At 34.3% G+C, this 13,713-nt stretch overlaps 1 protein-coding gene across 1 annotated transcript; it reads right to left on the bottom strand.

The window, feature by feature from the left end:
- Window positions 1-1,250: 1,250 nt before the first annotated feature.
- LOC145802359 (uncharacterized) lies at window positions 1,251-5,328 on the bottom strand. The gene is made up of 5 exons (XM_082895065.1): window positions 5,231-5,328; window positions 4,478-5,019; window positions 3,548-3,954; window positions 2,539-2,610; window positions 1,251-1,337 (listed from the first exon to the last, which is right to left on the bottom strand). Exons 1-5 carry the CDS (start codon window positions 5,326-5,328, stop codon window positions 1,251-1,253), a joined length of 1,206 nt encoding a protein of 401 aa, XP_082751191.1.
- Window positions 5,329-13,713: the final 8,385 nt, after the last annotated feature.

Below are 13,713 nucleotides of genomic sequence, written 5' to 3'. Positions count from 1 at the left end.
TTTTATTTGTAATACCAAAAACTATCCTTTTAGATATAAAACAAATAAAAAACTATCACCTATAAAAAGGTTAATATGGTAACAGCAATGATTCATCCCACTAAAAACATCACCACTAATAGCACTAATGCATTAAAAAAGTTAAAAAAAAAAAAATACAACTCTAAGACCAAAACATCACATCATTAATGACGGGACCCACTGCCACCTAATTAGTGGGAGCACTAATTAGTGCTCCCAAGCATTTTTCATATGGTAATATAATATCATGTCGTTTCTTTTCTTTTCTTTTATGAGAAATGTCTCATCCATTGCATCACCGCAATTGCACCTTTAATGAAGTAACAAATAATTTCAACCAATTAACTCTCTTCAAACTCTTCTCTCCCCTTTCAAAATTGTTTGCCACCTCATGGGGTGTAATTAGGGGTGATGAAATGGGAGAATGTAGCAAAACTCTTCTTGTATATAGCTTAACCAAACAAAATAGGGGAGAAATCAATATCACTTCATTTCTTTTCTCTCTTTTCTATCCAAATAAAAATAAAAGAAATTACAATCTTTTCTTCTGCTTTTTTTTTTTTTTTTTTTTTCACTTATAACTTACTAAATCACTTTTTTTCCTCTTATCTCCTAAGTTACCAAACATAGTGTAAAAGATATATTCACAATTTATCCTTTAAATTTTTTAGACTCTGATCATATAATTATAAATATTTAATTAGTTGTACTTCTTTTATTTATAATTTATAAGATAAATTAAATAATATAAACGAGGTAAATTATTGAAATAAATTCATTATATACTTTTTTTTAATGTAAAAAATCCAATATTGACTCAATGACGGTCACAATATGCTACTGTTCGGGACACAAACAATATCCTTACCATGTCCCACATCTATCGTGGAAAGCATTTTTGATAATAAGGATAGTCTTGGTCTCCACTTGTCATTTATGAATTAATCTAGGGACCTAGATTAACCACTCAAAAAATTCTGAGTAGGTGATTGTGTGGTTGAAATTAATTTATATAATGTGATTTATGTGTAGAATAAATCTGAATCACAAGATGAAAATTTTGGATTAATAAGGTTAGGTTCATAATATAACTAGTCATTTATAGGAGAAGTTATTGGTTAGTCCAGCATCACATGATGTTTCATGTGTATTGTGATTGGTAGTGGAGATGCGGTCTACGATTTTGTATTGGTTGATTGGAGAATATGAAGGGACATAGTGATTTGTAATTAATCAGAAACATAGCCATATGGTGCCCCTGACCAACACTTAATTTTTCCATTTACAGCATACTCATTTAGAGCATCAGCATTAGGCTTCACAAATTTTCAGTCAAATTAACCAAAACAATTACTTTAGTATTTTAGCTAACATTTTTTTATATACACACTACATCAAGCTCAACAAATTTCAATCGGTTGTTTAGATGTCCAGCCGGTTGTCTGACCGAATGTCCTTCTTATGGAAAAAGTCAAAGATTTGATCAAAAGGAAAAATAAAATAAAAAAATTAGCAGCAGCCTATTGTCCGGCTGGATATCCTCCTAGTTGTTTGGCTTTCTTTGTATAGCTTGTGAATAGTACCTCGCTTGACGAAGCGAGGTACTGTAGCAATGGCAAAGTTCACAAATATGTAGTGAGACTGATAGAGGAATGACTTTGCACCTTGCTAAGAAAATTTTGTTCTAAAACCATAATAGTCAGCCTGATGTGGATGCTCGGGTTGAAGGATGTTGTTATATGTTTTTGGAAGTGTGAGGAGTCCCGCTATTGTAGGCAAAATGTATATTATTTTTTTTTTAAAAAAATTCTTTTTTATTTTTATATGATAAACTCAATAAATTAAATAGACTATCATTGTCGACTTGGCTTAAATTTTTTTAATGATATATACAAAATGCTATACAAAGTAACATATATATATATACACACTAGCGTATGCCCGTGCCTGAAAGCACGGTGTAAATAATGTTAGGATTATAATATAATTATAATCGCAACACTATTTAAATTTAAGATTAAAATGCAATTATGAAAATATATTTAATAGATTATACTCTACAATTCCAAACAAATCAAATATAAAAAAAAAATTAAATATCAAATAATGCACACCGGCTAGTGCTTTGCAATTTAAAAGAAATTAAAATTAAAATGCACACCAGTTAGTGTTACTGCTGCCAATCAAATTATAACTACATAAGAAAAATAAACATTATATTGTCATACACCAAAAGAGTGGGTTAAAACTTTATAAAAAAAAAAAAGGTGGGTTGAAGCTTTCCAAAATATGTATGCTTTACAGAAGATGTGTCAATAATATGTCTTCAAAAATGTGTTTGCCCAAACTTCCTCTTCATTACTTTCGAAAAAGTCTTTTGTATTAACTTGTATGTATCCCCAATGAAGAACATGCACAACAATCTGGTAATTTGTGGAAATAAATATATATATATATATATAGATTGGTATATTTGTTGGAAATATACATATCAAAATACTTTGAGATTGAAATTACCTTATTACATCCCCATCGAAGCAAGCTAGTTGTATTTCTCCTTTTAAGCTCCATAAATTTTTCAATCCAATCCTAAAAAAATCCATATTTCCAATTATTATTAGATTGAAATTTTGTATAAAAAAAAATCTATATATAAAATAAATCTACATGGTTACCTTTTGATAAAACATGATTTAATGAACATGGAACACTACAACAACACTTCAGGATATACAATATTTGTAGTAGAATCCAAACTATCTTTAGGGAGAAGAATACTTATACGATCAAAGGATGTACATCTGGACAATGCCACATATAATTGGCCATGGCTAAACACTGGTATGCACAAATCAACCCCAACAAATTTCACAGATTGTCCTTGAGATTTATTAATGGTCAAGGCATATGCTAATCGGACTGGAAATTGACGTCTTGTCATTTGGAAAGGCATTTCTGAAGAAGATGGTATCAAAGATATCCTTGGTATGAATGTCAAATTGCCAAACTTTTCTCCAGTTAAAATTTGAGCTTTAATTATGCGATTGTCGCACCTAGTAACCATCAATCTTGTACCATTACATAGTCCATCTTTCGGTGCAATATTTCTTAACAATATTATAGTACAACTCACTTTCAACTCTAACTTAAAAGTTGGTAGCCCGGGAGGATCCAATGAATTTAAATATTCATTAGGATAACTATTTGTAATGGTATGATCAATTTCATTATCTTCAGACATTTTATCTGTTGCAAAATAAGTATATAATCTTCCTGGAAAGATATGGTGCGTTCAATTAAAAATGTTGGGGTCGACGTCTCTATCATATTCAACTGTGGGTAAACTGTAGAGAGTAATTCATTCAAATCTTGACATTTGTGTATTGTTGATGGAAGGTTGATGATTTCTTGAGGATTAGTCCCAATCTAAAAAAAGTGAAATCAATTAAAAAAAATATGAGTGTAAACACAATTTATTAATTTAAAATAATCTATATAATAAAGAAAAAGGTTAAAGTAGTGTTACCTCCATCAAGAAATTTGCAAAAATAGCATTTTCGTGGTCTCCATGATTCAAGCGCATATTCAAATTCAAAGTTAAGATATGTATATGCTTCCATATAACAGAGTGTCTTAATGATGCATTTACAATTTGCTCACGAATTCCTTTGGGTATAACTAGTAAGATTTGTTGAAAGTCTCCACCAAGAACAACAGTAATACCCCCAAATGGCTTTTCAGCATCACGAATATCCCTTAATGTACGATCAACCGCCTCAACACAATGTCTATGTTGCATAGGAACTTCATCCCAAATTATAAGTATTGTTTCTCTAAACAACTCAGCTTGTAATGATTGTTTGGTAAACCCACAAAGTGAATTTTCCAAGACATTTAATGGAATGGAAAATGTTGAATGTGTAGTGTGACCTTCTACCAATAACAAACAATGATGCAATTCCAGATGAAGCCACAGTAACAACGATATGCCCAAGGCTGCGACATTTTAATGCAATCGTATTGTACATAAATGTTTTCCTTATTCCAGTACCCCTATTAAGAAAGAAAACAGTTCCTTTATTTCGAAAAATTGAAGAAGTGATTCTGTTATAAGCATTCTGTTTTCCATTGTTGAGACAATCAATAGTAATTTGTGAATCTGTCTATTGTGTCTCATTCTGCAATTGTTGATGTTCGAATATCAATCGATTACCAATTACTGCACTCCAATTTGCAATAGGTTGTGGAATGGGTGGGAAGTCAATTAAACATTTGCTTAATTCATGAAGCATTTGATTCAAAAGATGGAGACCATAATCTTCAATTTGAGCCTCAGTTGGGTTAGAAATGGAAAACAATGTACGAATCTTATGTGTAAGATCATCACATATATGCGTTGAGAATTGATTCCATAATGCACGTGGATTTAGTAGAGAGCACTGGGTGAGAATAATACTAAACAATCTCCTCAATTGGTATCCAGTTTTCATAACTGCAGCCTCTTTCAAGCATTGTATCCATTCTTCGTCATCTTCTAAAAGCCCCCTTGCAATACATGCTAATTTAAATGTATCACGCACAACATTATCGACCGTGCGTAAAGACTGAAACGACTTTGGTCCTTTGACAACAGTTAGTAACAAACGCAGATAAAATCTTTCACCACAATTAGGACTGGCAAAGTACATTCTACCAATTGCATATCTCCTTTCTCTTGATTTCGATCTCTTTTCTGACTTGAGCCATACAAAATGCTGTGGAAATTCTTGATAAGTGAATGGACATTCATCTTCACTGGCAGCACAATATGCAAAGAAGCCAGTAAGAGTTGACATTTGTTGACCAGCTCTAGATTGAATCGTTTCTAATGACTCTTCTGGGTTAAAAACAACGCGATGCATTCCAGGTAAATGAAGTGCCAATCGTATAACTGTTGGTATCTCTGCATGCAAAAGATGACCAAATATTCGCCAAGCAGCTTCTGGAGGTCCTATATACCTTGCATCGAGATTTGTTGAGTCTCATTTATCGATCCTAACACTATCGTTGTACAATCATAACCCTTGTAAATGTACTTATGTATATACTCAACACATCTCATTCCGGCGCAAACTTTCACATTTATATGACAGTTGAAAAGTTTAGAAAGATATGCATTGTATGGTATGACATCCCTGTTATCAACTTCTTGCCCCTTCACAGTATGTACTTGACCATTATTGCGACGACGGTAGATATGGTATCCATCTTGATCCATAGTTGTTGTTTCTGTGAAAGCTCGAGGGTATCTCTTACTGCATCTACCATTTTCCATACATGGTGCATGCGGATTTCGAGCACCACATGGTCCACGTACCATACAACAATTGACAGTTTCAAAAAGGCATAGAATCATCTTTTGGGTCTGGAAATTCTGCACAGACCAATTTGTTTACTTGAGCACATGTTCGAATTTTGTCTGGACCCTTTAGAAATAAAAGTGCATGCATATTGGGGAGGCCCCGTTTTTGAAATTCAATTGTAAAAACATGTGCAACTTTATTTCCAAACACTTTATTTGTTTCTATCTCCTTCATCAAACATTTTCTCTTCAACTAAAACACACGGGCAATTAAATCAGGACGATCAATAGGTTTTTGATGTGATAATAATGTTGAAGTAATTTCTGGCCAATTAGGATTTGTAGTCATGGTAAGAAAAATATCTCGGTGTTGGTTGTATCGCATGTGTAGACACCCCATTTTTGACCGACCTTAAGACTCAGACATCATCGATTGAATGCTCTGTGATCGCGCATGTTTGTGCTCGTTTTGAGTTTCTGGAGTTTTCGGCTGAGTGCCTTGCCTCCTGGCCTCTGAACTTTTTGTGTTTTGGCTTGGTTTGTAGACCATGCCTTGTTGCCTTTCCCTCTCGTAGACCACTTTTTCTACCCATAGACTAGTTTTTGGGGCTTCCGGCTGCATGCCTTGTCCTGTGGACTTTTGTCTTGCTTCCTTTTTGGTTTGGTTCTAAACCAAACCTTGCTACCCTTGCCTGGAGAGTGGAACAGGGGGTGTAGACTAGTTTCTCCCCCTGTAGACCACTTTTCTTCCATGTTAGCCAGTTTTTTGGTCGGTTAGCTGGTCTTGGTGGTCGGCAGCCATGCCACCACCTTCCTCTCTTTGTGTAGACCATCTTGCCCTCCTTGCTGACCAGTTGTTCTCCCTGTAGACCACTTTTTGTGGTCGGTCGACTAGTGGGAGTGGTCGGCCGACCACCTCAATTGGTCATCACCTTTTTTGCATTTTTCTGTAGATATTTTCTTGCTAGTTGTGCCAGCTGTTGGGCACAGAAAGCCTCCTCCACACACGTGTATAGAGGGATTGCTTGGAGCCTCTAGCTTGTCAAACAAGCTTGGAGCATGGATTTCCATATAAGGGAGCCTCCTCCCTCTTGTCTCAGGTTGAGAACTTTGCATTAGGGTTATACATATATCTCAATCTCTATATTGCTCTATTTGCTCCATATTTGTGCTTAAAAGTGTAGTTTCTTCACACTTTTGCACACAAACACCTAGTGAAACACCATACTCTTGTCACTGAGGTACCTAAGGGTCTTCTTTGGACTCAAGAGTTGGTTTTTAGCTCACAAAGGTTGCTGGAGTTCCTGCCTTGTTCTTGTTTTTCAAGGGTGAGTCACTAGTCCCCTTTTAAGCTTTGTTTCATTGCTTCTTTGGCCCTATTTTCATGATGTTTTAGGCCTAACTTTAAACTACAAAAAGTTCTGATTTTAAGTGCTTGAAGTGTTTGTTTAAGGCTTCTTTGGTGTTGGGGGTGGTCTGCCCCCTTTTGTGCCTTAGTTTGCCTTGTTTTGAACTATCTCTTTAGGCCTTTGTATCACCTTCTCTTTCCCTTTTAGCCACTAAAATCTAGTAGATTTTCAGTGGTAGAAAGTGTGTTTTGAGGTCCCAAATGGGTGGGGGTTATCCCCCATCCTCTTCTCTTGTGTGCTTGTGTTGATGACTCATCAAGGTAGCATGTTTGTTAAGCATGTGTTGGCTTGTTCTCAACTTATTTTTGGTGTTATTTTGACATGGCATACCTCTGTTTTAGCTTGGTTGAGTCACCCCATGCATGCTTTCTAAACTTGTAGTGTAATCTTACAACTTGGCCTTGTGTGCTTAATGCCTTGATCCATCATGCTAGCCTATTTTGGGTTTGTCTTAGTAGGTTTTTGGTGTTGTTTTAGCATGCTATAGCTCTGTCTAGGGTTGGTTTGATTGCCTCTTGCATGCTCCTTTCACTTGTAGTGCAATCCTCCTTGCTAGCCTAACATGCTTTATGCTTTAAGCCATTATTCTAGCATGCTTTAGGCTCCACTATAGGAAGCTTTTACTCATGTTTTTCCATGCTTAAACTCTGTTTTAAGTTGTTTTGGTCATGCATGCCTTGCTTTGTATAGTCATAGTTCATTCTTGCTCACTAGCTTTGTGTTTTCAAGTCACTAGCATGCATTGCTTGGACTATTCGCATGATTTAGCATCACTTGATACATGATTTCAGAGCATGTTTCATGGCCATACACTCACATGTGTCACTCTTTCAATGCTTTTGGAAAGTTGAGCGTTATGACTTAAATATGAGCCAATGTGTATGCCAACTTGCCTAAGCTTTTGGGCTACCATTTCAGTGTGTTTTTGGTGTTATTTTACCATAATACAACTCTGTTTTTGGTTGGTTAGAGCATCCCTCATTTGCTTCTTACACTTGTAGTGTAATCATGCTTATTGGCCTAGTGTACTTGGCCTTTTTGGCCCTTCATGCTAGCTTGTTTTGGTTATACTCCATGCATGTTTTAGCATTGTTTTGACATGCTTTAGGACTATTTTAGGTGTCCTTGGCCTTTTGGGACTTGCTTTGTATAGCTATAGTGCAAGTGCCTATGCTAGTTTTAAGCTTTGAGCCTCCTAACATGCTTCATTTGTGACATGTGCATGATTTGGCATCATTTAACATGTTATTTCAGAGCATATAGCATTGCCATATTCTCACTTCTTTCACTCTTTGAGTGCTTTTAAGAGTTGTGCATTTGTGCCTCGCTTATGGCCTAACTTGTATGCATGTATGCCTAGACTTGTGAGCTTCTATCTCAGCATGCTTTGGTCTTTGTTTTGACCTAATTGAGCTCTGTCTATGGCTGGTTCAATCATTTGTGCCATGTATTGCATGCCTCTTGTGTAGTCCCTTTTGGTAGCCTTGTGTCTTAGGTCTTCTAGCATGCTATGCTTGTGTTGTTTGGATGATTTGGCATTCTTTCTAGCTTAATTTCAGAGCATATAGTGTTGTCACACTTCCATGTTTGTCACTTCTTAATCATGTTTAAGAGTTGTGCTCTTATGCTTAGTTGATGGGCCAATGCATGAGCATGCATTATCTTGCATTTCATGCCATCATTTCAGAGTATTTTGGCCACTATTTTGGCATGCATGAGGCCAATTTATGGATGGTTTGGTCATTTGAGCATTGCATTACATAGCCCTTGTGTTGCATCCTTCACTAGCTTTCATGCTTAAGGACTCTAACTTGTGCATCTCATGTTGTGTGCATGTTGCTTGGAATGTTGTTGCATTGCATTGTGTTTGGATTGAACATTAATCCAAACACGAGAAACGAGGGACGTTTCATACTTGAAGTGATGAAATATGCCGCATCTCTCGGTCGCCGACCCTCTTGATCATGCATGATAAAGGTTAAGGCCCTTATGTGTTATTTGTGCATTCATTGACATTGAATTGTGCAAACTCGACTTCTCGGCCATTATGCATTGCGATGCTCGGTTGGTGGCCCGAGTGTCGAGTACCGCACTCCCTTGAGCTTGAGAAATGATAGGGTGGGTGGTTGTGCATACATACCTTGCAAATACACTGCTGTGCCCCTTCTTGTTCTCTGTTGTAGCAAATTGGAGCTTGGTAGGATTTTCTGGTCGGCAGACCAGTAAAAGTGGCTGGCCGACCACTTTTTCTAGTCTACAGCATACTTAGGTGGTCTACAAGTGGTCTACACCACCCTTTACTAGTCGGCAGTCTTCCTGGACGTTCCCATGATGGAGTAGAAGCTATCTGGAGGTTTGTGCAGTGTTCTGAAATCAAATGCAAACAGAGGCAAGTTGGGGCATAGCGATGGATTTCCGAATGAGGCGACCGAGCATGCATGCACCCCTCGCCCCAAGGATCTCTTTTACTGCTTTACTTAGTTGCTTCGCTTAGCTAGCTAATGCTTTGATTTTGTACTTAATTAGTTGATGTGCTTAACTAAGCAATTTGTGTTGTAATAACTAATTAGTTAACTAGGATTAATTTATTAATTTTGGTTTGTAATAAGTAGTTTAATTAGCTTAGATTAGCTAGTTAGCTTATTATTCGGACCCTTTGTCGAGAGGGCACGTGTTGTAATAAATGGGCGTGTATGTGTGAATGTCTTCCAACCCCACGTCTTTCTCCTTTTTATTTACCAGCTTTTGATGGTTAGTTTTAGGGCATGTTTCGATTAGCATACTTATGCTTTGCATGCGTGCATTATTCATCTGTCTTGTATGCATCGGGCTTGGTGCATCATTGAAACTGCATCATATTTCAATTCCTATTTGAATACATGTATCAAATTGTTGCATTCATATGCCATTCTAGATAGCCGAGCCTACTTTAGTTGTATTTTTGCATGTGTTGCATTACGCATTGTTAACATAGCTAGGATCATGCTTTGATTACTAACTAGTTTCTTTTTTGGCTTGGAGTACACTGTGAGTGTTTACGCTTTAGCATCTTGCATGTGTGTAAGTGACTTCCATGATAGCATGCTTGCCATGAGGCTAACTGCTTAAGTGATTAACTATATGAATGCCTGTGGATGAAGGCTTGATTGCTTGGATTGGAACAACTCGATGATTGTGAGTTTTAAGCCCACTTGAAGTGGCAAAATCATGTTTTTCTAAGCCCACTTGAGGGTGGCAAATCCGCGACTTAGCCTACTTGCGAGTAGCACTTTCAAACCACTTTCAAAAACAAACATGAGTTGTTTTGTTCCAATCCGCGTGATTGAATCTATACTTGTTTGCTGTGCGCATCACATAGTAAGGTTAGCTAATAAACCGGAAAAAAAACGCATGTGTTTTCAAAAACAACATATCATGTTAGTAAAGGCTGATCTTTGATCGGGCGAGCAGGGGTGCTCATTTCATGACCTTCCCCCCTCGTACCCAAGTTCCCGAGCTGAGGCAATTTTGGTGATGACGGACACGTGGCCTTAGGCACGAGTCAGGGTTTCCTAAATTTCCCAAAACAAAATATTTAGGTGGCGACTCTGAAATCTGGCAAAGCAGTCCATGTTTGACACTTTTCGATTCAAAATTGATTTTTCAAAACCAATTACCGGATTTGGACTCTTTGATGATTTATCAGTCTTACATTGCACTTTGTGAGATTAGATTCAGAACCGTGACAAGAGTCCAAACTATAGTAGCTATGAACCACAATTCGCACCCTCGCGCGCGGAGCGGAGTTCGGGGCGGTCTACAACGTGATAGCCATTGAATCTTGAAAGATTTCAAACATATGTCTAGGACTACCAGTAAATGAAGATGACAAAATGATGTTGTCCATAGTGATGTTATCCATAACTATTGTATTTCAACCTGAAATGTTTGGTTATATAATTATGGTTGTTTGATGATGTATTTTAACAATCACATTAAAATGATAAAATTAAAATTAACGCCATCAACATGCAAACAATACAAACAAACAATGGAACAAACTATATGTACTGGAAGAAAAACTAAAAAAACACATTGGTTAAACCATACCTACTGTTTTTAATTACAGGAACGGAATAAAATAAATTTATCACCTATATATTTTTCATAAACACATTAGTTAAACAAAGTCTTCTATAATGCTATTTAACACCTTTCAATAATTTTTCTGTTGGTAAACCATAACAGTAATAATTTTTCTCTGAATTTTATCTGTCATTTTTTTTTAGTCTGTTGCAATCTGTTTCAACAACAACAACTAAAAAAAAAAAAAAAAAAAGAGAGGAGGAATTTGTTCGAATCTGAGCCTTGAACACATATATGAGCTCAAATCTTTTTTTTTCTTTTATAAAAATTAAAAAAAATAAATAAAATGAGGCCTCAGATCTATCTTACTCTCTTTCTCTCTTATCTGTTGAAAATATCTAAGCAGCAAATAAGGAAATGTTAAAAGAGAGGACCTCTCCTGTGAAGCAACAAACTATACGTTCTGAAAAAAAACTAAAAAAACACATTGGTTAACCATACCTACTATTTTTAATTATAGGAAGGGAATAAAATAAATTTATCACCTATATATTTTTCATAAACACATTGGTTAAACAAAGTCTTCTATAATGCTATTTAACACCTTTCAATAATTTTTCTGTTGGTAAACCATAACAGTAATAATTTTTCTCTGGATTTTATCTGTCATTTTTCTTTAGTCTGTTGTAATCTGTTTCAACAACAACAACTAAAAAAAAATAAAAAAAGAGAGGAGGAATTTGTTCGAATCTAAGCCTTGAACACATATATGAGGTCAAATCTTTATTTTTTTTTCTTTTATAAAAATTAAAAAAAAATTAAATAAAAAGAGGCCTCAGATCTATCTTACTCTCTTTCTCTCTTATTTGTTGAAAATATCTAAGCAGCAAATAAAGAAATGTTAAAAGAGAAGACCTCTCCTGTGAAGCAACAAACTATACGTTCTGAAAAAAAAAGCTAAAATAACACATTGGTTAAACCATACCTACTGTTTTTAATTACAGGAAGGGAATAAAATAAATTTATCACCTATATATTTTTCATAAACACATTGGTTAAACAAAGTCTTCTCTAATGCTATTTAACACCTTTCAATAATTTTTCTGTTGGTAAACCATAACAGTAATAACTTTTCTCTGAATTTTATCTGTTATTTTTTTTTTCGTCTGTTGCAATCTGTTTCAACAACAACAACTAAAAAAAAATAAAAATAAAAGATGAGGATTTTTTTCGAATCTGAGTCTTGAACACATATGAGCTCAAATCTTTTTTTTTCTTTTATAAAAATTTAAAAAAAATAAAAAAAGGCCACAGATCTATCTTATGCTCTTTCTCTCTTATCTGTTGAAAATATCTAAGCAGCAAATAAAGAAATGATAAAAGAGAGGACCTCTCCTGTGAAACTATTCATCAAACATTTAGCAAACAAAGGAGAATAAGGTATATTTGTTGATCCAGCTTACCAATTACCAATATTGCTTAACTAAACAAATTAAAATCACAAATATAACAGAGAAGCAACAATAAATTGTAAACAACGTAAAATTAATTTTTATTGGTACAATAGTCAAAAATAAACAATTTCTCTAAAATTAATATTACTATATAACATTCTAATAATTTAATATAAGACTTATTCCACGCTATATAAACAACATAAAATTTATTATTTTAAGTAATGTTTTTGTTATTTGATTTTTTTTAAAGTTGAAATAAATGAATTTATTTTTTTCCCACAATTTACATTACTTATTTATTCATATGTATAAAAAATTATTATTTCATATTTTCTCAATCATATATTATTTTCAATTTTTATTTTTGAGTCATTAAACTTCTAATTGATGCATATTTAAAAAATACAGGTTAATATATCTTACATAATTACAAAAATTTAAAAATAAATAAATATAGAAGTAAAAAAATCAAAATTAAAAATCTAATGGCCTTCCAATAAATTGCAATTTTTTGATGGAGAATGAAAGATTAAGAAATCATTTGACAATAATAAACAATTCAAACAATCTCTCATTTATTACACCTAAAATTAAAATTAATCTATACTTGAATGGAGAAATTATTTAAGAATAAAATACTCAATTAATTTTTTATGTATGATAATTAAAATCTATTTCTCTCTCTTTATTTATCTCATTTAAACTATTTTTATTAAATTAAATCTTAAAATTAATTTCTCACATTCATGAATAGTTGAATTTTTTTAATTTTTTGTTTAAAAACTTGTAGTGGAAAAAATATAATCACGAAATTACATTCATATTTTTTGAAAAAGTTATAAAAAAATAATAATAATTTCATATATATTTGATTTTGTGGTTGTGTGTAGATGGCATCCATGGCACCACCACTGGGGAATCTGGATGCATTACTTTCACAAGCTTGACTCATCTCTTCTACCTAATATTTAACCCATTAAGATCTCAGTGTATAAGCTAAAGAGAAATACAGTCTCAAAACTAGCTCACTCTCTCACTCTATTTTTCTATCTCTCTCTTTAAATTGAAAAACAACCAACACCAATGAGAGGATGTCAAAACACTGTATAGAGAGAGTGAGGGAGAGAGTGCCGATGTCAAAACACCCAAACCATTAAGATCTGTGTATAAGCTAAAGAGAAATAATCTCAAAACTAACTCACTCTCTCACTCTGGTTTTCTATCACATCATCAAGATCGTCACGAAACATAATGAACCCAAGTCAAGGATTTCAAAGCAAACTCAATTGATTCTAAAGCGAGTAACGGATCGAATCAAGCTACTGCAAAATGTGGAATTCAATTCCAAACACTAACTAAACTCTGGTTGCTGAGAAAATTGATGAAAAGAACAGAAAACAATTAAAAAATAGAAAAAGAA

The sequence above is a fragment of the Camellia sinensis genome, chromosome 11, assembly GCF_055761805.1.
Source record: "Camellia sinensis isolate YWXY chromosome 11, ASM5576180v1, whole genome shotgun sequence".
In the NCBI taxonomy this organism is placed as follows: domain Eukaryota; kingdom Viridiplantae; phylum Streptophyta; class Magnoliopsida; order Ericales; family Theaceae; genus Camellia; species Camellia sinensis.
This window is presented reverse-complemented; position numbering and strand designations above follow the sequence as displayed.

Excerpts from the sequence above, each read along its gene's own strand:
- LOC145802359 (XM_082895065.1), bottom strand. The coding sequence starts at position 5,328 with ATGGTAGATGCAGTAAGAGATACCCTCGAGCTTTCACAGAAACAACAA. Across the intron at positions 3,955-4,477 it reads CCAATTGAGGAGATTGTTTA|AAGGTCACACTACACATTCA; the intron begins GTATTATTCTCA and ends TGTTATTGGTAG. Across the intron at positions 2,611-3,547 it reads TTGCAAATTTCTTGATGGAG|GATTGGATTGAAAAATTTAT; the intron begins GTAACACTACTT and ends GGATTTTTTTAG.